At 45.9% G+C, this 25,104-nt stretch overlaps 1 protein-coding gene across 1 annotated transcript; it reads right to left on the reverse strand.

Moving 5' to 3' along the window:
- Positions 1-25: 25 nt before the first annotated feature.
- LOC136955789 (granule associated Rac and RHOG effector protein 1-like) lies at positions 26-24,930 on the reverse strand. The gene is made up of 14 exons (XM_067249523.1): positions 24,869-24,930; positions 14,409-15,920; positions 9,805-10,017; positions 8,829-8,969; positions 8,619-8,714; positions 8,264-8,425; positions 7,605-7,763; positions 5,966-6,063; positions 5,542-5,667; positions 4,158-5,266; positions 2,987-3,152; positions 2,568-2,705; positions 2,224-2,302; positions 26-2,065 (listed from the first exon to the last, which is right to left on the reverse strand). The coding sequence occupies exons 2-14, from the start codon at positions 14,907-14,909 to the stop codon at positions 1,745-1,747; spliced, it is 3,309 nt and encodes a 1,102-aa protein (XP_067105624.1). The 5' UTR covers positions 14,910-15,920; positions 24,869-24,930; the 3' UTR covers positions 26-1,744.
- Between the last annotated feature and the right edge of the window lie 174 nt (positions 24,931-25,104).

Raw genomic sequence — 25,104 nt, forward strand, 5'->3', positions numbered from 1 at the left:
ACCATCACCAAATAGTTACATGTGAAATTCACAATTGTAAAGAAAACACAACACTAATTAAATTGCTAGTAATTTTTATTCTTTTTTTGTTTGTTTGTTTTTGCATTGCTGGTACACTTGGAAAGATTCAGTTGCCAGCTCAAGAGAACAATAAGCAACATAAGCCAAGCAATCCCCCTTCATATCTTCTATCAGGGTACTTTTTTCTTTTCTTTTGTAGAAGCCACTAGTAAACCATTTGACACAGCTGAGAAATGCTAACAGTTACAGTCCAAGGTCTTTAAAGATGTCTTTAAAAAAGGCTGCAACAGTTCGGGAGATAACACAGACAAAAAGCAACAAACCCTATATTTTGATTGTGCAAAGCACAGAACTATAAAAAGATATATATTTATATGTATATACAGCAAACGATTCTCTGTAAACATGGTAAGTATGTTAGTTTTCAGAAAACATGGTGTCATTTCATAAATACAGGCAACATTGGCATCCGCAAACATCACAAAAAGTTAACATTCTGGGCATTTAAATACAGCCCATAGCCATAGAAACTGAATAAACATGGGCTCAAAATACCCTAATCACACAATGTTTTAGTGTTTATAATGGCATATTTGGTAACCTTTATAGATATATGGTGTAGATTAACTCTGTAGTAAAGAAAAATGTGCTTTTCACATCTTGGGAAAAAAATAATGTTTTATGTAATATGCCTATATTATACTAAGATACAGTAATGGTATGTAATAATGTGTAAGAAAATACAAAAATAAGATTAATACTGTCAATATTTGTACAAGAAAAATATTGTATTTCAAAGAAACAAGAGTTAGCAAGGTTTTGGAGTTAGTGTCATTCTGAAGCAAACTGCCAATCAATGAAAAAAAGGAAATGAATGCGCTTCTGATCATAAAGACTTTACACTAGGGCATGTCACTTTCCTTGTGATCAATAATCTCAGATCATTTGTTATCTCTCAAGCACCATTCATCTTCTGAACAACGCTTTGGTTGGAAAATAATATTCTGCAAGTGCTATTAATACCAACATGGCACATAGTTAGTTATAACTTTTACTCTTGTCAGTTGTTGAAAAAGTAGTGTAGTACTCTCAAATTACACACCTCTGCAATGATTATTATATTTATGCTGAGCCTGCTCAAAGCCTCTTAATAAAAGAAGAAAATTATTTATAATTCAACTTCAGTAATTTACAAGCTATGGAACAGTAGATAGTAGCTGTAGTCTGAGTCATCTTACATGACATTTGGCAGTTACAACTAAGTAGACACAGTATATAATTATGGGCTAAACTGAAGCACCCCCTCTTGACCCCAATGACCCTCTCCCTTACATGTTTTCAGCTGCAGAAGCAAAGTGGGTGATGACTGTGTCTCTCAAGCTCTCGTCTGAGGAGAACACTGCAGGGAACTGATCAGCCATAGACACGACTGCTGGACTAAACACTATCAGCATGAAACATGCATTGCTCACAGCTTACATGGCAGTTTACAACATGTCCGTTTTCAAATGGAAACTTCTGAACTTGAAAAATACTTATAAAATGTCAAGCCATTGAGTATTACAATTAAATTTAGCCTTAGTAGAACAAATATTACCATCTCCGATTTACAGGCGCTTTCATTACCAACGGTCGCAGCTTTGATGTTAGCTTAGCAAATGCAGCCACGGGTATTTTTACCAGCCCACTGCACCATCACCTTGGGGGGGGTCGTTGGGTCACGTCAGTACTGGTGCAGGTAGGAGGGCCTGTGCTCGTGTTTGAGGGGGAAGGATTTGAAGCCCTTGCTGATGGGTTTGTGCTGTTGCTGCGGTTGCTGTTGCTGCTGCTGCTGGGTGTAGGGGAAGCCGGAGGAGATGCCTGTGGAGGGGGAGCAGTCGCTGGCAGTGGACCACACTGGAGACTGTAACATCTGCATGGAGTCGCCCCACTGGGAGGAGGGGATGTTCATCTGGTACAAGGAAGAGCTTGGATTGGGCATGGTGTTGGTGTGGGCCGAGTGTTGCCAGGGCGCCTTTGGTGGCCAGGTCTTTGTCTTGCTGTCCTGTGGAGTCGCAAAAGGCCGGTTAGAGGAACAACCTTCCAACACCCATGTATTGTATGTACATGTATTTGTGAAGGTAGACTATCAATTCTAAAAGCAATCTAGAAGCCGCAGGTTGTTAACATCCTAAGTCTAACTGTTGCACAAAGACTGGTTACCTGGTTGTTTTCATCTGCCAAGTGATGGAGGGGAGGGGAGGGGAGGGTGCACACTTCCTGCTCCCCACAGCTGTGCTTTCTGTAGGTGGAGCACACGCAATGAGTTCAACCAACATCACAGTATCTGAGATTTGATTGGATAAACCATAACATTCAAATTATATGACTTAAAAATATTAAGGAACATGATGACCTGTCATAACACTGTCAATGAAGTATATTGAAGCATCTAAAACACTGAAAACTATTACACGTATCTTGTAAATTTTTGTACTGATGATTTTTTACGTCTTTTAACAAGCTTTGATGTAAAACACAGGATGTTGTGCTAGGCTGAATTGTACCTTCTTTGTTTAACGGCTGCTACAAGGTCGGGCCCAGAAAACATGGAGAAGAGGCTGTCCCCATTGGCTGAGGACGTCTCATCACTGGAGCTGGCAGAATCCCCCTGATTGGCTGACCAGCTGCTGTTGACCGCCTCCCTGTTCACAGAGACAGCGTTTGTCAGAACATATTCACAGGCGTCACAGTCAACTCGCTGCCATATTGTTATCACCCTTTCACAAGTCAGGCATTGCTAAAAGGCATATGTGATTCAGAGGAATATGGGCACCAACCATAGCACCCACACGGGGGATTTTGTGGTGTGAATGAGATGATATTAGACAAAGTGTCAGGACAGAACACTATAGTCAGTGGACAGATGGGCAGGAAGACATATACAGACAGACGCAGACTGACAGACAGACACAGACAGACATACCCTTCACTGTAGTACTCTGGGTGTGACCAAGTCCTGTGCTGCTCGTCGGGGAGGGGCCAGTTTCCGCGGGCGTTGCCGGGCCGACGGATGTGCTGCACCTGTCGTTTCTGCTGCATGGCCTGGTTGACCCCGGCGACGTAGCGCGCAAACTCTGGGTCGGACCCGACTGCATGTGAAAGGAGAAAACCCACCATGAGGATTCTGACGCCATCAGCTCTTTCCTCTCTGTGGTTTTGTGCCCCAAAGCTCAATCCGTTTATCCAGACTGTCTACCATAGCAGAAACGGCACAATAGCCATAAGTCAGCTTGACACAATAGACCGGCCCGAGTCAATAGAGTCTGCTGCTACTGTAAAAATAGCCAGCGACACATTCTAAATTCAGCACAAATTGTCAAATTCATCACAACCGCTGGGAGGGGAAAACAGCTGCTACACCGACCTACATTTTTCCTCTAGAGAGGACACCCGAGACCAGAGTTCAGAGTTACTGTCATCCGTCTAGATCAACGAGTAGAATTGAGAAGATACTACTGAACTACAATTACCTCCTGAGGGAACAATAACAATGCGAGATATCATTTAGGAGATCCTATTTAAAAACACCCAATAGCTACTTGAGCCCAGCATGGATCCCAACTCAACTGCAGCACATCTAGTTCCTGTCGGCTCAGCCTCACCACTCCAAACGCCTCAGTGGCTGCTCGGAATACGGAAGCACTTATTGGGTACCTCTCCTCACCCGCGAGACAGTGTTGGAAAAAGGGAGAGGAAAAAAATAAAAAGGCAGACTTTGTTCCCCCAGGCTAATGACTACCTGACTAATGACTGCAGTGTTAAAACAGGAAACGGGAGTGTCTCTCCCCTCTCATTCTCTGTCTTTGGAACAAAACCGCAGAGTCAGCATGGCTCTAGGTCTTCACTGCTGACAGTTCTGTTACACTGAATCCCAAGAGCTCCCAAAAGCTTTCTGCCATCTCACACACACACACACACACACACACACACACCGTCTCACTCTCACACTGAGTTATATTCACTCATAAACACACTCAAACTCTCACTCACAAGCACTCTCAATCACACTCCGGTTAACGGTTCACATCCATGTTATACGGAATCACTGATTCACGTGAAGTGTCTCAGTCGCGTCAAACTGAATAGTTACTCACCTGCAGGGTCAAAGGGCAGGGTGTCTCCCAACACTCCAAACACCCCCTCGTTCTGGTCCCTGTTAGGCCAGGTGTTATTGCGGGGCCCCTGAGGCTTCTGGCCCAGCATCTCAGACATGACACTGTCCATGTAGGTGCTGACCAAGCCCAGGCTGTAGAGGTCAGAGCTCAGGTCTGGCAGGCCAGGGGAGCCCCACTGGCCGATGGGCCCCAGAGGGGAAAGCCCTCCTTGGGGGCCCTGGGGAGCAGGAGGAGGGGGCTGCTGGCTGGGGCCGCCCAACCACTTGCTTGGCACTCTCTGCTGGGGCAGGGCCTGGGGTGGGGGCTGCTGATTGGGCAGCTGTGGCGGAGGCTGCTGCTGCTGCTGAACCATGGGCTGTAGGAGATGCTGATAGTACTGCAGGGTCTGCTGGGAGGGCTGCTGCTGAGGAGGGGGCTGCTGCTGCTGTGGGGGCTGCTGCTGCTGTTGCTGCTGCTGCTGCTGCTGCTGCTGGGTCTGCTGTTGCTTCTGTACAGGCAGCTGGGGCGGGGGCTGGCTCTGGGAGGGGGGTTGCAGGGCACCGTGGGAGACGGCCTGGGCGGTGGGAGCGGCTCCGGAGGGGGGCTTCAGCTCGGCGGCGTTGGCGGACGCCACCGAGTTCCTCCTCTTGACCAGCGGGGAGGCCTGCTGGGACTTGCCCATGTTGAATCCTGAGAGAAAGTCGATGACGTCCTGCATCTCCTGGTCCGTGGGCAGGTTCATGCCCTGGTCGTCCGACACCGAGCCGTTGGCCAGCTGGGGCTGGCCCGGGTCGGGGGGCCCGGACAGGCTCCCCATCTGCAGGATGCTCTGCAGCCTCCCGTCAGCCTGGCCCAGACTCTTATGCTTGTCCTCGGCGCCGCCGGCCGCCAGCGAGCTGCGAGACGGGGTGCTGGGGATGGAGTAGCTGCCCCCGCTCCCTGCCGAGCTGGAAGAGGCTTTCTTGGTGAACTTGGAAGTGAGTTTGGAGATGGTCTTGGGCAGGCCGCTGGAGGCTTTCGAGCCGTTGCCGGAAGGCAGGTCAGCCTGCGCGCCATAGTCTGGGATCTCCCGCTGGAGCTGCATCTGGATGGTGGGCAGGGCCTGCTCCCTGCAGGAGGGGGACAAGATCAACACCACCCTTCAATAACACAGGAAAGATGAATAGATGGGAAGAAACTAAAGGGATCATCTCTGGAGGCCAACCTTCCTCGAGTAATAAAAACAAGAATCAAGAATGAGTGCGACATCATTTCATAGTCCCGTAATCGATCCGACCTTAACTTCTTGACATTTCTGTCTGGATATGCAAACGTCTGCTTCGACAGAGTCCCCCCCCGTTTGTTATGGGATGCGTAGCTGTGTGATGGGGCAGCACACACTCACTTTCTCTCCTTCCACCTGTTGATGTCGAAGACAGCGGTGTAGAGGACATCCACCAGCCCCAGGGTCTTCTCCGGGTCCAGACTTCGCTGCAGCAGGGACATGGTGGCTGGATCCTCCTTCAGGCACCTGCGTGCAGGACCGGAATGAATAGATTATTTGGAATTAAGACACTCCGCCGCGTTCAGGGAACGATGATAATCTCTTTGAACTGTTCTTAGAAAGTAATTAGGCCAGAGGTAGCCTTGCCTCATGCGGCGTCATTAAGCTACGTTTTGGGTGTAATGTTTTCTGGTTCCACCACAGTGAGCTGTTACTGGGTGAGTCATGAGGGTAGACAGCAAGCCTAGTCAAGGTCTATGAAAGCGGACCTGTATTATGTGTTTGTATCGAGTTTGGAGGTGAGCCACTTAAGTAAATCACTTACCAAGTGGAGGGCACTTGGACCACCACCCTGGTTCCCTCCAGAGTGATCTGGGGAGCGTAGGCTTCCTTGTTCTCAATCTGTGCCGTGTCAACAACCACCTGTGTGCGCGCGCACACACACACACACACACACACACACACACACACACACACAGACAGACAGACAGACGGAGAGCTGTATCAGCATAGCTACTAATAGAATGCATTTTCCACACCGTGTGTTGCGCTTGTGCAAGCAGTCTGTGAGGGTACATTGGTCTTTTTTATCTTAAGACGGTAAGTCAAAGCAACTAGAGCACTGATATCTTCCCCCAGTGTAACACACAGAGTGCCTCCTTATCTATAACAGTAACACAACATGGAAATAAAAGTGCATTGCTTTTTGAACCAGGCAGAGCATGTGGGGACTATCAGTGGAAGCCGCTTTGAGATATTGAAAAAGAAAAAGATCTTGTGTGAGAAAATAGGCAGACTGAAAACAAACTCCCCTGTCTCAAGCTAGCCTGACATTTTCCAATTCTTTGAAAGGAGGCTTTACCTAGAGGCACTCGCACACACAACTGGGTCACGATAAGGGAGGACTCTCTTCCTGTATTACAGGAAGTCGGCCAGCCTATTGTTATTTATAGAGCAGGTGTATCCTCAAGACCTCGGGCTATCGCACAGCTAATGCCCGTCACGCACACATACACACAGTAATAAAAAAAGAGGGCCAACAAGGAAGGCGATAGACAATGACCAAAACACAAAAAGAAATAACGTGTTTTTCCTGGAAAGCGTCAACTAGGAGTAATGGTTTTGAAGCAGGACTGTTGTGTAGCTGAGATGTTATGGTGACTCCCAGTGCTTCTATGCTCTGATAAGGAGTTCATGTAAAGCCCGACCATCCATCACCCAGGTTTTTGTTTTACATTCGGCTGCGCCGGCCTGCGTGGATGAAGGAGAACACTCCCCCGGCCTGGGCCGCTGCAGACAGCCCCGGCCAAGCAGACCACACGGGGGGAATAAACACCGGAGCTGCATCTCTGGAAGAACTACCGCCGCTGGGAAGAGCGAGAGGACCGCTTGCGAGATCCACCCGGGCGACCCTGTGCCTCACCCAGACGGAGCAGGAATGTGAGCCTCCTTTGTGTGTCTACACCAGGGTTTGTTTGCGCCCCTCAGCCAGTCAAAAGGAGTCCTACATAGCTTCCCACCTCACAGACAACAGGGCTACATGTTACAAAAGAGACGAGTACATCCACAGACGAGAGGATGAGCCGTAAACAAGGTTGTTTTACAATGCTGTGTGTGGGTTAAATAACACTAACGTTAATGAAGAACCTGCCCTCAGTTCAGCATGCTGACTGTTGACTGAACTGTTAACATTCTCATGACCTGCGAGTTTCGTGTCAAAATCAGTATGCCTCACTTATCCCAAGTAGAGGACCAATCACACAATGAATATTATCTAACCGGATTAACAGGTGAAGTCTGGTGCCTGTATATTATCCAGCCTATGTAAAAAGCTTATTTTTTCCCCCTCCCCTCCCTCTTCTCGGTAAGTTGGACCATAAACACCCCCATCAATAACAGTAGCATCAACAATTATGGTGGTGCAGTCCACTGAATGTACTGTGTGGCCCGGGCCCTGTACTCACCAGCCCCGCCTGGGCGAACAGTAGCTGCACAGCGGTCTTGCAGGCCCCTCTCCAGCTGGAAGGGCACACCTGGTTGAGGACCTCGGTGACGGGGGAGTCGTCTCTGGGAGTCACGCCGTTCTGGCCCACCGCCTCCTTAATGAGCTGCAACATGGTGTGCTGAGGAGACACAGACAGAGGAGGCTGCCAGTGAGACGGGCTCGCAGGCCGCCGCGGCAACACGCGCAGTAACACTGGGACACAGTGACTCATTGTCCTGTTGGCTCCAGAGACCCAAGGCCCTGTTGGGATGACTACTTGGCTTGGGTGTAATCTACACTCTGGAAAGATTGCTGTGGACGACTGGATGTGTGAAATCCAGGCTACACAACATTCGGTTTATACAATTAGTTGTTCAGGCATACTAGGAAGCCCTTTTAATAAACAGCGGCCTTGCCAAGGCCAAGACACACATAACTCACTCACATAACCAAGGGTCCAAACAGACATGACCTTCCAAATGGCCCCTTGCAACTGACAGGGCAAAATAAAGTACTCTGGCGCGAGCGAAGGTCACACAATACAACATGTGAGGAAACCACCCGTCATTGTGGTAGGTCTGTGTCTGGATGCTTTGAAGTGTGTGTGTGTGTGTGTGTGGGTGGGTGGGGGGGGTGTACCGTCTTCAGTTTGAGGTTCTCAGCTGCTGACTCGTTGAAGGACACGCCTTTCAGGAAGTGGGAACCGATCTGAACTGGGATGGTGGGCAGTTCACACTGAATGGGCTGGGAGGTGGTCTGCATCCTGCCGGCCTGCTGGGCCTCAGCCTCGCTGCAGCAGCCCTTCACACACACACACACACACACACAGATGTAACACACACACACACGCGCAATGCACGGACAATGGACACACAAAAATACAAACAGGCACACACAAATGGTTTGAAGCAGATCCCAATCATGGTCCGTCAGATAATGTCATGTGCCTCTGCTCTACATGTTGTGTCAAGTCGAGCTAGGAGAGTCAACCTACCTGCAAAGCCGACTCCACAGATTTGGGACTGAGGTGAAAGCCAGCCTTCAGTGCATACTCACTGTGGCCAAGGCTTTCTAGCGCTGCTTTATAAGCCTGGAGGAACAGCAGTAGGGACAGAAGGGGAACGCATCAGGGCAATGTAACTAGGTCGCCGAGTCACTTCCAAACACATTGACTTGACGCAGTGCTGAAGCAGCAGCCTCTCACCTGTAAGGCGCTGTCTGTCTTCATGTTGAGCTCCTTCAGTTGGTGTTCGGGGATGGTGATGTTGTTGGAGCAGAAGAGCTGCTGCACCTGCAGGCCTGCCAGGCAGCCATCCCGACCCCTCTCCCTCAGCCGCCCTGTCGCCTGGAGCAGCCACGAGCACACACACACAGTGTGAAGAAACAGTTCCTTCAGGTTAGCTTATCATAGATGTAATCTATGTTCTGTGTACTTATATGTTAGGTTATGCCAGGTTGCTTTGCGTTGTCTTGTCCTAAGAATTTCAGTGCCCAGTCTGACCCTGTGTTGTTCTGTGCATCTGACAATAAAAAAGACTTGAACTTGGTCACAGGTACAGATTGACAGATATAGTTAAGTATTTTATACAAGTCATTTCTGTATCCATGGCTACATGAAGAGAGACAACAGGATTAAAATAAGGCAAATAAGAGGCCAGAGAACATTGACTGTAAGCGGGTGAGTATGCAGAGAGCTTGCCTCCCTCTGTCTGAAATCCACAGCAGAGAGGCCGAGGCCCATACCACACCACAGCACAGCACATTCCATCAGGATCTCCAGCCCTTGTCCCTCCAGGGCCCAACCACTCCACATGCCAGAGCTTAGCAGATCAATCAGGTCACTATTCTCCATTCTGGCTCACTGTACATAACAAAGCTCAAAATGGGCCAGAGGGACTGATTAGCTTTGGGATTAGCTAGCTCCCCTCACAAAATGGCCTCCATTCCAGGAGCTGGGATTTTAGGATGGTCGTGTAGCAGGGCAATACAGGTCCATATACACAAGCTTTATTAAGAGGAAATAGGAAATTGTGGCTGGTTGAGATTTGCAGCCGACTGCATTTCTCTGGAATGTAGAACAGACAGGGCTTTTCACCTCCAAGACACCAAACCCCATTTCCCCAGCAGCCAGACCAGGAAACTCTGGGGGCTCCTGGGGGGTAAGTTGCCCCTCTGCATACCTCTGCTGCACCCTTCCATGAGCGAGAGGCCTCCTCCAGTTCAGTGAGGGGCCCAGGGCCCGTGCTCTGGGAGCGGGCGTTGGTGCGGCGCTCTTGGGCCTGGGCCAGGGCCTCTGCCAGGCAGGACTGGGCCACGGGCTGGACCTTCTGCAGGGCCTGGGACAGGAACTGGAAATGAACCTGCATCACAGTCAGGAAGCAGCGGCCCAGCACCTGGAAAACATTAAACACCACCCATCAGTAAGACATCATCAGAGGGAAAAAAGTAAGAGTCAATGTCCAATTACACTCTCAAATTCTATTTCCAAAGGGACTTGAGAAAAGGATAGGAAAATACTTCTCACATTAAAAAGTTTATATCTTGATATTAATATGAATTAATATGTCCTAAACGGGCACATACTGAACTTAAGAAATTTAAATGATATTTTCTGTAACAAACCGGAAAGTATGTAGCCACAATGTGTCTCAATATGACGAGCTCTTTGACTTCTCAGAAAACATATGGCTGTGAGCCAAGAGATGACAACTTAGTCCAGGCATTTCTCATTTTTATAAGTGAGGTGCTGTCGCCATTAAGGTCTGCTTCGGTGACTTTGCCGTTTGTCCCAAAATAGCCCAACTCTGCACCTACAATTTCTTCTATTCATCATAATAAGATGTTCAACCCAGAATCACATGCTTCACGTAAATCCACTGCCTTAAGGAAGATCCCCTTTATAGAAAAAGCAAGAGCTCTGGATAAGAGCGTCTGCTAAATGACTAAATGTAAGAGACAGTAGAGCATTTTACAAATTAGCCATGAAAATAGAAAAAGACGTCAATACATTGTGAGATGGCAAATGAGAAACAACCTTAAATGAGTCCAGGAAAAGAAACAAGCGCACAATATTATTTTCTGAGGCGAACCTTTTCCAGACATTTCAACATGGCTACTTCTCTAGGACATATAAGTGACAACTAGCTGCTGTGTAACCTGGTCTGTATTAAGGCCATTTTATGCTGTTCTCAATAGCACCACCTACTACAACAACAGCCCACAATATAAACTTCAGCATCCACAAGCTTAAATAACAGCTACTTCCTTATTAGGGAATGTCACTCCTGCTATAAATCAGAACCAGGCCCTCAGTTTAAAGAGCTAAAATCAATGCTTGTGATGAAATGAGAATCAAAACAGCTGGCTGTGCGCCTTCAATCCTAGACATTACTGGTCATTGTTGAGCTCCTTTTTCCACAGGGCAGCAGGCCAGACTTGTGGGGATCGGGCCTCCCCTGTAACGTGCCCAGAGGGGGCGAGAACCATCCGGACTGAGGAGAGGAGCGTTTGTTGTTGTCCAGTTAGCATAAATAAGGGCAACAGGACACCTAAGCAGGCAGCTCTGTCGTCACACGTCCGTCTTTTTCAGGTACGTGCTGAAAATATCTCTGGGCTGAGTTGTAAAGACAGAAATATGTCGCTCCGGTTCAAAGTAGACAGGAACATCAAGGCCAGGCCATCCTCATTCTTCAACGACACATCATGGAAAACAAGTGGCTGACAGTATGCAGGGCTGAAGCCTGTTAGGGAACAGTGCCTCATTGACATCAGACCAAAACAGAATGTACGGGAATGGGTCAAACATGCAGTACTGGTTGGCGTCTAGTACTTAGCAGGATGTGTGATATGTGGGAAGCTAATGTTGCGTCGCTAATCTCAGTAAGAACTGTGGTAACACGTCACTCTCAAAAAGGACTGACACATACCAGATACTGACTCAACAATCAGGACTAACAACAATATAAAGGTCCCCCTTTTCACCCCCATGTCACCACAAGGCAGGCATCGGCTTGTGGTGCAGAACTTTTAGGATAAAAGAGACTGAAATGAAGATGAGGCTACAACAACAGATAATTAATCCCACATGGGGTAAGCTCCCTTGTCCAACATTCTCATGGAAAATATGAGTAATACAATTGCAGAACAGCCAAGACCTTTGGTCTAATTTAAACCCAAAACACAGACTACTGAGAATAAAACAGATCAGAAAAGTTGATGGATACTCAAACAGAAATGTAGCCAAAGTTTTAAGCAACTTTTAAACTTCAGAAATGTACCTGGAGAAGCTTTAGAAAAAATGAAATCACATGCCACAATGCCCAGTGTTCTAATGCCTGTCTGTAAATTGCTCAATCTCTTCAATAATCTGTATATCCTCTTATAGCATATTGAGGTCATTTCCAAAGACGACACCACAAGAGGTGATGCTGGTGACTCGGCCCACATTCACCTCAGACAGCTTAATGTTTCGACACAGTTTAAATGTTTCGACACAGTTTAAATGTTTCTCTTTTTTCAAACTGACCGCAATTTGTCACAAGAAAGACACTGCCTTGAGAGTTTAAGCTAATCTGACTACAGGCACCGGGAATGATACGAGACAGTGGCAGTAACCCAAGTGCATAACAGGCCAGGTAGGCCTGATAAGACACATGATAGGACCGCATCTGATCAAGTAACCATCAGATGACCGCAGAAGCCAGCAGCTGAACCAGGACTGGGTTCTTTTTCCAGGGTTTTCCGGGCATGCTGCTTGTACAGTTGTCTCCCTGATCAGTGACGATGGCCTCCTGTTTCAGGATTCCCGTCTGGCCACGTTTTCTTCCTCTGTGGTTTCGCTCATGAGCTCGGTAGACGTCCTCTTAATAAACCATGACATTTTCATGCATATTTGGCAGCTGAGACTCTTCAAGCAGCCGGAGCACAGCTCAGATAAAAGAATTTTTTAAAAAAACACTGTTTTCCACACTGACTGGACTTTTTGGATTTCTTGGTGGAGGGGGAAAAGGAAAAATAAGAAAAAAATGATCCAGCCTCACATTCCAGATTTCCCTAAACTCCCAACGTTTTATTTTTTTGGGGTCTAACAGACCAACTTTTTTCTATTTATTTATTTATTTTGGTAACAGTTGCCAGAGCACATTCTTAGACTGACATTGAAAATCATTATCGGTCACGTACACAAATCCTGCTGGTGACATCATCAGTATCAGTTCAGTCTGAACTCCATGCTGGTTGATTGAGAAATACTAAGCTGACAATGGCATGGGCCAATAAGTACACTTGGCTTAAGCTACTTTTGTATTTGAGACTTAAAGGATATTACATTCTGTCTGATATTTTCAGTCACTGAAGAAGGTAGTTTCATGTCCAGGTTCCTGCTTTTTTAAAACTATTATTGTAGGTATACTGTCTCTAAGCATGCATGTGGCAATTTAGTATATGTATTCAAATTTGCCAATGTCTATTTACAACAAGCATACGATGATGCTTTCAATGTTTCAAACAAGTCAAGCCCTTTGATAACAAAGGGATCTTTCATTCAACCAAGACAATTCCCTCCTAAGTGTCTGAGTGTCTTTTGTATCCAGTTTCATCTTTTCATACACCTTGGCATGGACTGCCAGGTAAAGCAACAGTCTACCTTTCCCCCCTTCAACAAACCCACTATTCATGCACGACCCAGACAGCAGTTGAAGTCAGGGAGAGGGAGAGAGAGCGAGAGAGCGAGAGAGAGCGAGAGAGAGCGGGCGAGAGAGAGAGAACAGCAAGTGCCAGGCCAGCCCTGAAATCTAAACTTTCACAGGAGTTGGGCTTCCTTTAATATTCATGCGTGTGCGCCCGAGACCACAGACAGTCAGAATTACGAACTGTGGTGCAAAAGTCTTTCCTGTTTTGGGCACAGCCACATCCCCAGAGGTACCGCCATCACTCTAAATATTTAGCCCATTCACAGCTTAGAAGAGCAGCTTGGAACCACCCTCTTCGTCCCTGGGAAGAGGGAGAAGAAACCACGAAACACACCATGCAAAAGGATATTACTGCCCCATGGCTTAACGGCTATCCTAATCATAGGGAAGGATAGCATTTCTTTGGAGCACAATTTGGGAGTGGCACTTCTCTGAAAATCTCTTTTCATCTGCCTGACTTGGTTTGGCACAGCTGTGGCAGATGTAGAAAGCTGGCAACAGTGCCAGGGGATGCTAGCCAGTTAATATTCAGTTAACATTGAACACTACATGGTATGAGCAGAAAGATAGCTCAGAGAACATCCCTCCATATTTAACCGATCAGCAACTATGCTGGCCTGAAATGATAGAGGAGGACGCGGGGTGATTAACGATGGCTCCTGCGTTCCTCTCGGCTTCTCACCTCTCCTCACCGCTTCTCACACCTTGCCTTCAGATCTCAGCACCAGACCCACATTGGGCGCGAGGGCTTTGTCTGAGCCAAGAGATCCTTTATTAAGGAGACATGCACCCTGAAAGAATATGGGCATTTTCATGCATCAGAAACCCACAACATGAGGTCTAAGAAACTTTGAGGATAAAGGTAGATTTTGAATATTAGTGTTTAATGACCAAGACACTGCTTCTCAGGCCAACTATATACCGCAGGCTTATACATCTTGTGTGTATAAGCATCAAGTGTCAAGAAATATAAAGAGACAGAACGTGGAATTGTTCAGGTAAGTCAATAGTGTGACTTTGTTTCAAGATGTGTAGGTGTCAGAGTATATGCATGATGCGTGTGTGCTTGCGGCCAATCCAGGGGCCAGCCTTACCTCCACATCCTGCAGGCTGAAGTCGTTCTGGTCTTTGAAGTTAGCGGCCCCGGCGCTCAGCTCCATCAGCATCTTGGCTATCTCAGGCTTTATTGCTGCAGTCAGACGGCTGGCCGCCTCCATGACGTGTTCCTGCACGTCCTTCAGTTGCATAGCTGCTTTGGAATAGTGAGAGTTTCTGAACACGCTGCTGAACAGGTCCGTGAGGAAGGCGCTGGCCCGACAGAACACATTGAGCGCATCCAGATACTTGGAGATGCCCTGCTGGATGTCGGCCACAGCCGTGGTGGCATTGGGAGCGGAGTGGCAGCTGCCAGGCATGGCCACCCCAGGGGGCATGGGAGAGGGGGCCGAGCAGGTGGAGGCCAGGGGGGCGCTGAGGGTCCGGCTCAGCTCAGGCATCTGGTACTGCTGGTGCTGCTGCACTTTCTGCTTGGACCCGCCGAGCAAAAAGCGCCGCTTGTAGTCCATTTTACTTTCCTGTGCGCTGCAACAATACATAAGTGGCGGGCCGCCTCAGGAAACACCTGTTTTTGCCAGCCACTAAGCTTGCACTCTCTCAAAAAGAAAACGCACAAAAAAATACGACCCAACCCTACAGTCCTGGAACTTTTTCAAGTTATGTAAAAAGACAGCTTAAGGGTTCCATCTGCCAGAGGATCATCTCATTGTGCCTTGTACAGGAGCTGCTGAGAGACAACTGGGAGGGAGGGGTGGCGGCTTCAAGACCTGCTCGTCCAACGTTGACGTGCAGCCCTGCTGCAGCTTACGATGGAACAGTCCTAGCAAACGAAACCGGCAAATATGACGCAACTTTAAGTTCCGGTTTTTCAGCTTCACAAAGGAGTCAAGGGTCGATGAGCTACCAAGTGGGGAAAAAATAGACACTTCAGCTGACTCTCATTCAAAGTAGAGCCGCAGCCCAGAAGTTTCAAAGTGCATTACTTATCCTTCAAATGGAAGCAAAAAAATGGTATCCTCCTTTGTATAAGAGATAAAGTATATACATATAGTTCTTCTTCACACACACATATATATATATAAATAAGTTTACTAGCACACACACACACTACTAATAAAAATAGAAAATCTTTTTTTTAAAAGCTGTAGGCAAAACAAAATGAAGTTTTGGAAAAATGCAACACTGTTCAACAGCAAGTAAAATAAAATGAACTACTAATGGGCTCCCGGGACTGCGGGGGCTTTGCGCTTCCCTCCGCGTGAGTGTGCGCGAGGTCGAGGGCCGACAGAACCGGTCCGTCAAAGGTCCTCTTCAGCGAGACCGTGTGTGTGTTTGTGTGGGGAGGGGTGGGGGAGGGGGGGCGCGTTGTGGAGGCCAGCTGATAGTTCTGGGCTGGGAAACGGTGGCGGCCTCCTCCTCGTTTCCTTCGGCTGGCTGAGGTAGTTATTAGTCAACGCGGAAACAAATGTGCTTCCAGGTCTCGCTTTCTCCACAGACGCAGATCAGAGCGACAAAGCACAAATGTATCTGTAAGGCCTCTAGGTCATTTCCTAAGAGAGGAAGAGGAGAGACAGAAGGGAACGTTACCATGACATCAGAAGGATAGGCTTTGTTTCACATGTCCAACCCATAGAAAAGTTGGCCCTCTTTTGAAATCATATAAGAATCCTAAACTTGCCAATAATTACACCTTTAACAATTGCACTAAACAGGACAAATTAATCTTTTCGTTTCTTATCAATCCAAATCCAACAAGAAGGTCACAGACACAAATGTAGTGAAGTAATGATCTGGTAAAATGTACACTTTACAAAAGCCATATCTGAAAAAGAATACACACTAACACACACAGATTCCCGTGCTAAGGAGAACCGGGCCGCAAATGTTTTAATCTGCAAGCTAGTAGTCATAGTTGGTAAACAATGGCTATCTGTCCTGATGGAATACAACCAGTAGGAGTAACACAATTCCCATTCAAGACTTCAGTATGAGATGCCCATACCATGTTGTTACCCTGCTTAAGTAGCTCTGTTTCACTAACGCAAATGAGTTTAATCCTATTTGCATGGTTTAAGGAAAGTGGCAGCAAGCGCCACTAACTAAGCTTGAGCTAACCACCATCTAAAATGAATGAATTTGGCAAATGTTAAACATATAGCAGCACCCACACAACCCACGCCACACTTTATGTAAACAAGATTACTGAACAACATTTATAACAATAACTTAAGTAAAACAGATGTAAAATAGAACAAGGGGAACGTGTTGCTGTCAGGAGGAGGCTGGATAAAAGGAGCACATATTGGCACAATGGATCCTGGCTTTAGCTAAATCTACAATTGTCCACTACAGATGTATTATCCACAACCTGGATGAGTAACTAGTATAAATGACTGGTTGGTTGGTTGACAAAAAGTGACATTGACAAGCAGTCATTGTTCAAGACCTTATGAAAAGTTTAACACGTTTCAACAAAAGGCACCTGATATAGCTAAATGACCAGCTAACCAAACCCACCCCTTCCTTATCTCTTCCCTGTTATTGTTTAACAAGATGCTTAAGCAGCCCACAGAGCCATGCTCCCGGTGACTATGTTTTGAATGATCAGCTGCGGGTTTGGGGAGGCTCGTCTTTACTCACACACTGACTGTGCTCGTAAATAATTTTTCCGGTTCGCGCACGCATCAAATTTTAGGGGCATATGCGAGTGAAATAGTTGCACTAAAGAGCCATGGCTCTTATTTTTGAGGCTTATTATTGTCAACGATGGATACTTTCTACGAAGTTGGGGTGCGCTGACTGCGCTCACCATGCATACCTTGGGTGAAGGAGGAGGGTTATGGAGGACTAAAAGTGCCAAAATGAATTAAATAAATACCCCCATAAATAATTACTTTAAATGTGTCATTAATGAATTAAAATAGGAATTAAATACATAAGTGTTCTTAAATGTGTCATTAATTCATTAAAATACCAATACATTTTATGTAAAATACATATAATTATTTCAATATTTAAGTATTTCATGGTCCATTTACAAACGCTAAACAGCGCCCCCAGTCGATTGTATTTACATTTCACAACGTGTTGTGTTGCAGTGCTTCATTAATTGTGTTATCTGTCAAACTCGCCCATCAAAGTCAGTGGGTGGGGCTAGCGCGAATCTAGTCTGATCCATTGCGTTGGTCTGAAGTAGAGTGCCTGGATAAAGACAATGGGAGGATCTTCATGAACTTTCTAGGGAGTTGGTGATAGACATTTTAGACTTAGCTGAGGATGTGGAAGCAGGACCTGCTGACCCAGAGCATGTAGCAAGTAAAGCAGAGGAACTTATTGAAGTTCTTGGAGTTATTTCCGCACTTTGCAATGCTACAGCTAATAATCAAGGGTGCATCAGCATCTTCCTCAATCAAATTTGCTGCTTCTCTCAGCAGCTCCGGGCAAGTTTTAGACATTTGGTCCTGCACCTCGCACGCTGTCTCAACATTGGGGCTAGCAGGACCGAGTCTTCCCCTTGATTATTAGCCGTAGCATTGCAAAGTGCAGAAATAACTCCCAGAACTTCAACCGCCATTACTGAACTACAACTCAAACTAGCAAACGACGGAGCCACCCCTCTGTTTGCTGATTGGACCTACAAAAATGTTGTTTCCAAAAACCGACTAATACACCGAAATCCCAGACCTAGTACAGAAGCAAAATCAAAATTGAGCAGAAGTACGTAGAAGGGCAGAGCCAGGCTAATGTTTTCCCCCCCACTGTGTGAAACTGTTATTGACCAGATCCATGTTAAACGCCAGTGTTTTGATGAGAACCATCCCATGGCCACAGGAAATAAAAACAAGGCTCATCTTTTCCTCAGGATAACACTGGATACACCCCTGTCATTGTCTCTGGGGGCTTCAACAGGACAGCCATTGTACGCCAGCGCTTTATCAACCACACAAACATTCCAACACTGCAACCCTGTTTATCGCCAATGTTCCACTGACCTTCAAACTCCACTTCCTTTCAAAAACAGAGGGGTGTGCCGCCTCTCAGAACACCAGCCGGCCCTCGCCCCCCCCCCCATGAAGGGGGTTCTCACATGTGAACAAGCCCAGCGGTTTACCTCCTCGAGGAAGGAGTGCCCGACACCACAGAGAGAGACCTGCCGACCACCCTTATCCAAAGAGAATAAGCAGTTCTAAGATATAAGGTTCCAAATTGCTGTTAACCTGTCTGCGTACTTCCTAACCCTTTGTCTAGGGGGGGGGAGACTTAATTGTTCCTCTGTGAGAGGATGTCAGAGCAGCCCACCTCAAACCTGGTACTTGGGACAGTGGAGGCTAGTCAGTGACTCTGGTTGAGCAGTGCTCCGGTCTGTAAATCCCCTGGATTACAGACTGCGGGAGCTGCCAGATGCCCCACAATGGTTGCTGCTTAACCTAGTAAATGGGGATATTAGGGATATTAGAGATTTAGTGGTAAACAGGAAACCTGGGTCTGACAACCCAGTCTGACCCAGAAGTCCTCAGTCACCGAAACCAAAATACAAAGAAGTTATCCAAAAAAGTATATGTATCTGATCTGGTTCCGTATCACATAATGGGGAGCCAAACTCTTGATGAATGACTAACTAAAAGGCAGAACTGCCTCGGTGGTACTTTATCATTTTAACCGTGCACTGTAGCCAAGAACTGCATACAAAGGAGACTGGTCCACACTGTTCTACCCCATGGTGACTTGACTCTCATCCAGTCCAACCATCCAAGAAAGCTTTCCATACATACCTTACAGCTGGAGTTTATGACAACGTCAATGCTCCAAAACCACTGCCGCCTGTGGCCAACCGGGTCCAGTATCAATATTGACGTGACCCGCTTCTCACTACCCCCTGGATGGCCTGCCAGCTTCTTGTTCCAGTGCACAGCGTATTACAGCTTGCACCCAAACAAACACATGTGATAGGATGGCACCCCAGTCCGTGTGTCTGGCCAAGCGCCAGCCTGGTTTAATGTCCTTCCTTCAGCAGTGCAGACCAGAGTGCACTCAGGGCTAATGTTAGCTCAGCCTCCCCACTCACTGTGCATCTCAGCTGCTGCACTTGGACAGGAAAGAGGTTTAGGTTTCCTGGAGCGAGCTCTCTGTCGCCAGTGACAAAACGACTGAACCGAGTATGATTTACCTGCGTAAAGCTACAGGCGTTAACATCACAGCACTTAAAAGGACAACTGTATTGTCAAAAATACTGGTGATTCAGAGGAAGGTTCCCTGCTTATCAAGCCTAGGTAGAGCGAGTGTGCTGCTCTTGAACGTCAAGCGAAGTATAGCTAGCCCGGATGGGACAGCTGCTGGTTATGCTGACAGCTCCTTATCCGTCTGCCACTGTGAAGCAAAGACCGGCCCGACCACAGGCCCTGCATTACCCTTCTCATGAAGTCTATTTCAGCCTCCACAGCCAAACAGCTGCCCTGAGCTCCGCAGCACTGTTTTTAGCACTCAAAGGTTCAGTTAAAAAATGTCCTCTCTACATCTGTTGCCAATGAAGCAAAGGAATGCATTCCCCCAGATCGCACTTCTGTGGATTCAAAATGAGCACACTTCAAAAACAAGCCAGGAAGGTAAACTAAGCCCAACTTTAAAAAAAATAAAAAATAACATACCCTTGGAAATGTCAATCTGTTGCTCCTTTGTAGACTAGGCCTATTTGTATGCCTAGTCCGAGCCTAAGTATGGGGTCAATAAACTTTCAGCTGCAGTTTCACATAAATAAACTGCCCAAATCCTCATGAAACTCCTCGCAACAACCAAATGATTAATTCAAATTCTCATTTACAGTCTGTGGTCATAGAGAAATTCGGGTGCAGTTCCGAATCCATCAGAAGATAAGTTATGGAGGGATCTGGAGTCAGCAGACGGGTCGAGGGTCAGGCCAAGTGGCAGGACAAGTGCCGCCAGCAACTGTTTGACAGGAGCTGAGCCAGGCTCTGCCTGCCCACAGAACACAAGGAGGGCATTGTGGCTGGCTCCAGCCCCTCCATACCAACACACTGAAAAAAACAACCCTCATGCAGCTGCATGATTCTCAGACAAATGGCAGAATATGAGCTGTTATTTATTGTACAACATCATCATCGCCAGAGTCTTTTCTGAGTCGGAAACACCGTCGACAAATAAAACTGCTATGTAAGGCCTAACCTGTAGTATCACAGGAGACGACATAAGGAGCTTATGCAGCAGGCACATATAAATAGCAGACTGCTGAAACAAAGAGTATGCTGGAAGCAAACAGGTCGGTGGCGCCTTGGTAAGCCTAAATTCCAACACCAACAATGCACTTGTTCAGAAACCTAGGGGTTCATTTGTCACACCTCAGGTCACACTGGCCCCTTATTGTTTGACAGACACTAAGGCTAACCGAGAGAAAGAAAAGAAAATATAGCCAATTATCTATGGGTTTACAAAATGTTGACGTGCTGATGAAGTCCTCGTAAATCTATTAACCGTACACACAAAGAATAAGGACACATTCAACAGATATAATCCCTCCTTGTATTCCCCTAAGGATACAAGTCTCAAGACCAAAACCTTGAGAAAGAACTGAAGTCAGGCTGTGGCAGATCAGATTCTCACCGCTAGTCATGAGTGGAGCACATGGACTCTCAGTGTCTGTAACCCACCGCATGGCCCGGAAGACTTGTGACCTCCTGACTCAGGCCACCTCCTATTCAGAGCCTGGCGTCTCTTGACTACAGCACCATTCAACTACACACTAAAAACGAGCACAGCTCACATTTCAACACTCCACACCAGAATCACTGGTTGCTAGCTTAGGTGGGTGATTTCTGCAGTATTATTAAGTGAAAGTCACAGACTAGGCACAAGCCTTTTAGAAAATGTAAAGCATCTAAAATGGACTCATACCAGAAGTCTCTACATGTTCTTCTTTTACCACCTTTAATCCCCAAATGGGACTTCCAGGCATGAAAGTAAATCTTACATCAGGACTGTTTGCAAAACTTTGTGGCTGAATGGGACAATTAAAATGCTGGGCTAGTCGAAGTGCTGAGGTCACAGATTTTGAGAGTTGCTTGCAAATGGGCTTCTTTATTTTTAGCAAGGACAAAGGTCTGAATTTTGTTTTCAGCAACAGGCTTGGAAAGGATATGGGGTTCTAATAGAAAGAGTCCAAAGTCTAGAGATAGGCCTAAGCCATAGTTAATTTCAGTGGCAAATCTGATCGGCATTAAGCACAATGGCAGCTTGAGAGAACAAAATCAGTCTGCAAATAGCAACTAAAACCCATTGACTGACTATTGCTTGCACGCCTACCAGAGCTTGTATTTGACAATAGCTCAGCTACCCTAAGTGGTTTCCAAGGAGGCAAAAGGTGAATATATTCCTCATAGGTTGCAATCGTAGGGGACTATGACCCAACAACCTACAAGTCTCTCTGCACACATTGTCTACTTTAAATTGTAGACGCAATTTAAAATATCAAAGCCAGTAGACAGCATTTGCTCAACCAACGCCTAACAACACAAACACACACTTGGCAAACTTGTGCATCCATCTGAAAATCCTATCACACATAACAAACACACACACAAACCAATTTGGATGCATGAGCAAAGCCACTACTCTTAGAGGTGAACCAGTCATTTTAGATCCCATCTTTAAAGACAAATAGCAACAGAGTAGTTAACAGTCTTAAAAAGTCCACTTCAGCTTCACAAGGGAACTGTCAGTAGCCAACGCAAGATTTATGGTTCATCAGGGCTCAACCGTTATCCTATTACATCTGGAGAATTTGTGAAAAAGGTGGTTTGGATAGGGGAGCAAAGATGAATCTGATTTTACAGAGGCCAATCCTGCAAGCTAGATTCCAGGTGGCTCTCAACAGGTAACATTAGGCTTCCTTCCTGCCGCTACACCTGTTTTCCTATGACATCATTGGAAGAGATGATTGCTCCTACTTTCTCAGGACCTGAAGTGAGAGGCACTAACCCTCAAGGGACACCAGACAATCACCCTAGAAAAAAATGACAAAGAAAAACAAAGCGTCTGTAACATTCCTCAATAAGGTGTAGGTAATCAAAGAGTACCGCTTTTCCATGTGGTATTTGCTTAGAGCGTTTCAAACCTTTGAAACGCTAGACTCAATGTGTTAATCTGGTTTTTGTTACACTCCCATCAAGGATTCCATTGTTATATTTTAACTGAAGAAGGAATAGCCTTTTCAAAGCAGTGCAGCTAAACAGTCAACAAAAAAAAACAAAAAAAACAAGCTTAATCATAAGTCTAAACAAAGACAGCCTATGTTAGTTTGCATCTGCTGATTAAAGGGTGACTCAGTAAAAATGCCTGACACCGTAAAAACTGGTCCTTGAAGAAGGGTGGTGGTGCAGTGATGAATGAATAGCCATTGCAATGCATATGTGACTGTAATCAACAGGTAAGTTATTTTAAAACTAGCTCCTTGGAGCAATGTACAACCTAAAAAGACCCCAAATCATTGTGGCAAAAAGTTGATATACAACAGCTGTACATAATCCTTCGGGGAAAATATGCTTTGTGAATCCCCAAAAAGACTCAGTCTGCTTGTGATCAAACTTTAACACTGTAACTGCTTATTTAATGCTCACCATGCAGGTAAGAGACAGCAATTAAAAAATAAGCTGCAACTTCAGCAATACAAATACATTTTCCCTAGACGCATGCGTGCATTTTCCAATAGTAGTCTACACAGGGATCAATCTAGAACCCACCAGGAAGAAATCTGTTGAATCAAAACCATATGCTTTTTTCTCACATGTAGCACAAAATATTATGGACATTGTAAACGTCCTGATCAAGAGTAAGATGAAATGAGTCATGAGGGCAACTTCCCTATTATGCCTCTTGTGAAACAGAAATCCGTTAAACAGTAAGGCCAAGTTTTGTATCTCTTTAATTTCAGACTGCAGAGGCCTAAACAGGATATACATTACCAAAAAGTATTTTCTCTTCTCTTTTTTTTTTTTACTGCAGCAGCTACTTGAAGATGTGCTTTGTGGTTTGAGAGAAGCATACAGGTTGCAATGATACGCAAACGTACCAATGGCAAAAGGATTCCTTATACAAGTCTACTGCTCAAAAATACAATTTAGTGCAGTGCCAATTGGTATTTACTGGCAAGAACAGTCAAGTAACGATGCAACGGGTAAAATTAGCGAGCTGGATAGATTACTAGCTAATGACACGGAGGCGTTCATTATTTTTGCAAGCAGAAACTGGGCGTACAGAATCCCCCAGGTTGAATTTACGTTAGGCAACATGCAAGACACCAACTGCATAAGTGCAATGAATCCTTAAAATCAAAGGCAGCCGGTTAACAACCTACCTGTATTCTATACCCAGTATATTGGGAATTATGAATGCACAGACGAACAAGAAACATTTGGTTATCAGCTTGCGAGCTAGCGGCTCTTTAGTTGGCTAGGTGATATTTATGAATCCGATCACTATTTAGCAGGAAGGTGCAAAGGAATCCCCGCAAGCGCAGTCTGCCAGTTTCATCGAAACTCCATGCAGCTGAAAAGATCATTTGAGTTGATGTACCGATGTTGTTTTGGTATTTCGTTGTTAAATTTGGTAACTAACCTAATTCTGAACATTTTAGCGTTTCTGCACATACGTCTAATAATCAATGCTCGACGATGATGGAAATTAAGGTTCACGGGCACTCCACTGGAAGTTCCAGAGTGCCCACACCCATGAGCCGATGTTACAGCACTTGACATGTACACAGACCCGCAAATTGCAGTTAAACTGTTTTGATAATCATATACCGCACACTTTACACTAGCCAAGACTTTTGAAACGGGACACACGGAATGTATGTTATGTTTCACACTTCCAAAGGAGAACAGAATAACGTTTGATAGCTACCATGCCGAAACAGACGACCATCTCTGCAATCCAAAACTCCCGGGATGGCACTGGCACACTATTTCGCATACAACTGATAGCTTTGAATATGGCCTTTTAACGCCGGTAACAAATGTTCCCGGATAATTTAGCTAGCTGGGTACGTTACAGTAGTACCACAGAAATAGAGTAAAATTAAATGGGTTCCGATTTAACCATGGTTGTTACAACACAGACGTGTGCATAGCCTACACACTCTGGTTGACACTAACACGCACCCAACCAAGCAGTTGGGTTAACATTTCTAGCTAGTTCGACTAATCATACAAAATTGAGCCAAGCTACTGATAGCTAGCCAACTACTAGCGTACTAATCGACTACAATTAGCATTAGCTAGCGAGCACTTGATAGCAGTCACTACTAGCAAAGCTCTGCGACACGATGTTCAACCCTGACAGAGATACATTTTGTACATTTAACAGCCATGGGTGTATTCTATAGATTAGTATAAATAACCTCTGTCTTTATATACAATGTTTGTAACGTTATCTAAACTAAAAACAGATCATAATTTAAATAGTTTCAGTGGTTCGCCGCATCGCTTACCAGCTACTAGGCATCCACCCTCTTTGACAGCGAATCCCTGTCTGTGTACATCGGATATGACGTTTTCCATGTAATCAAGGGGGCCCTCTCAGCGCGCGTGAGATACATTTCATGTTAAAAGTGCCAAGGTTAACTCAACTAAAATCCAAGCTACAAAGGAACACACACAACCCTGAAAATAAAATTGTTACTGTACATGATTTATGAAATGTTCCTGCAGTTGCTGGCAGTGTTTT

This window comes from Osmerus mordax, chromosome 13 (genome assembly GCF_038355195.1).
Source record: "Osmerus mordax isolate fOsmMor3 chromosome 13, fOsmMor3.pri, whole genome shotgun sequence".
In the NCBI taxonomy this organism is placed as follows: Eukaryota; Metazoa; Chordata; class Actinopteri; order Osmeriformes; family Osmeridae; genus Osmerus; species Osmerus mordax.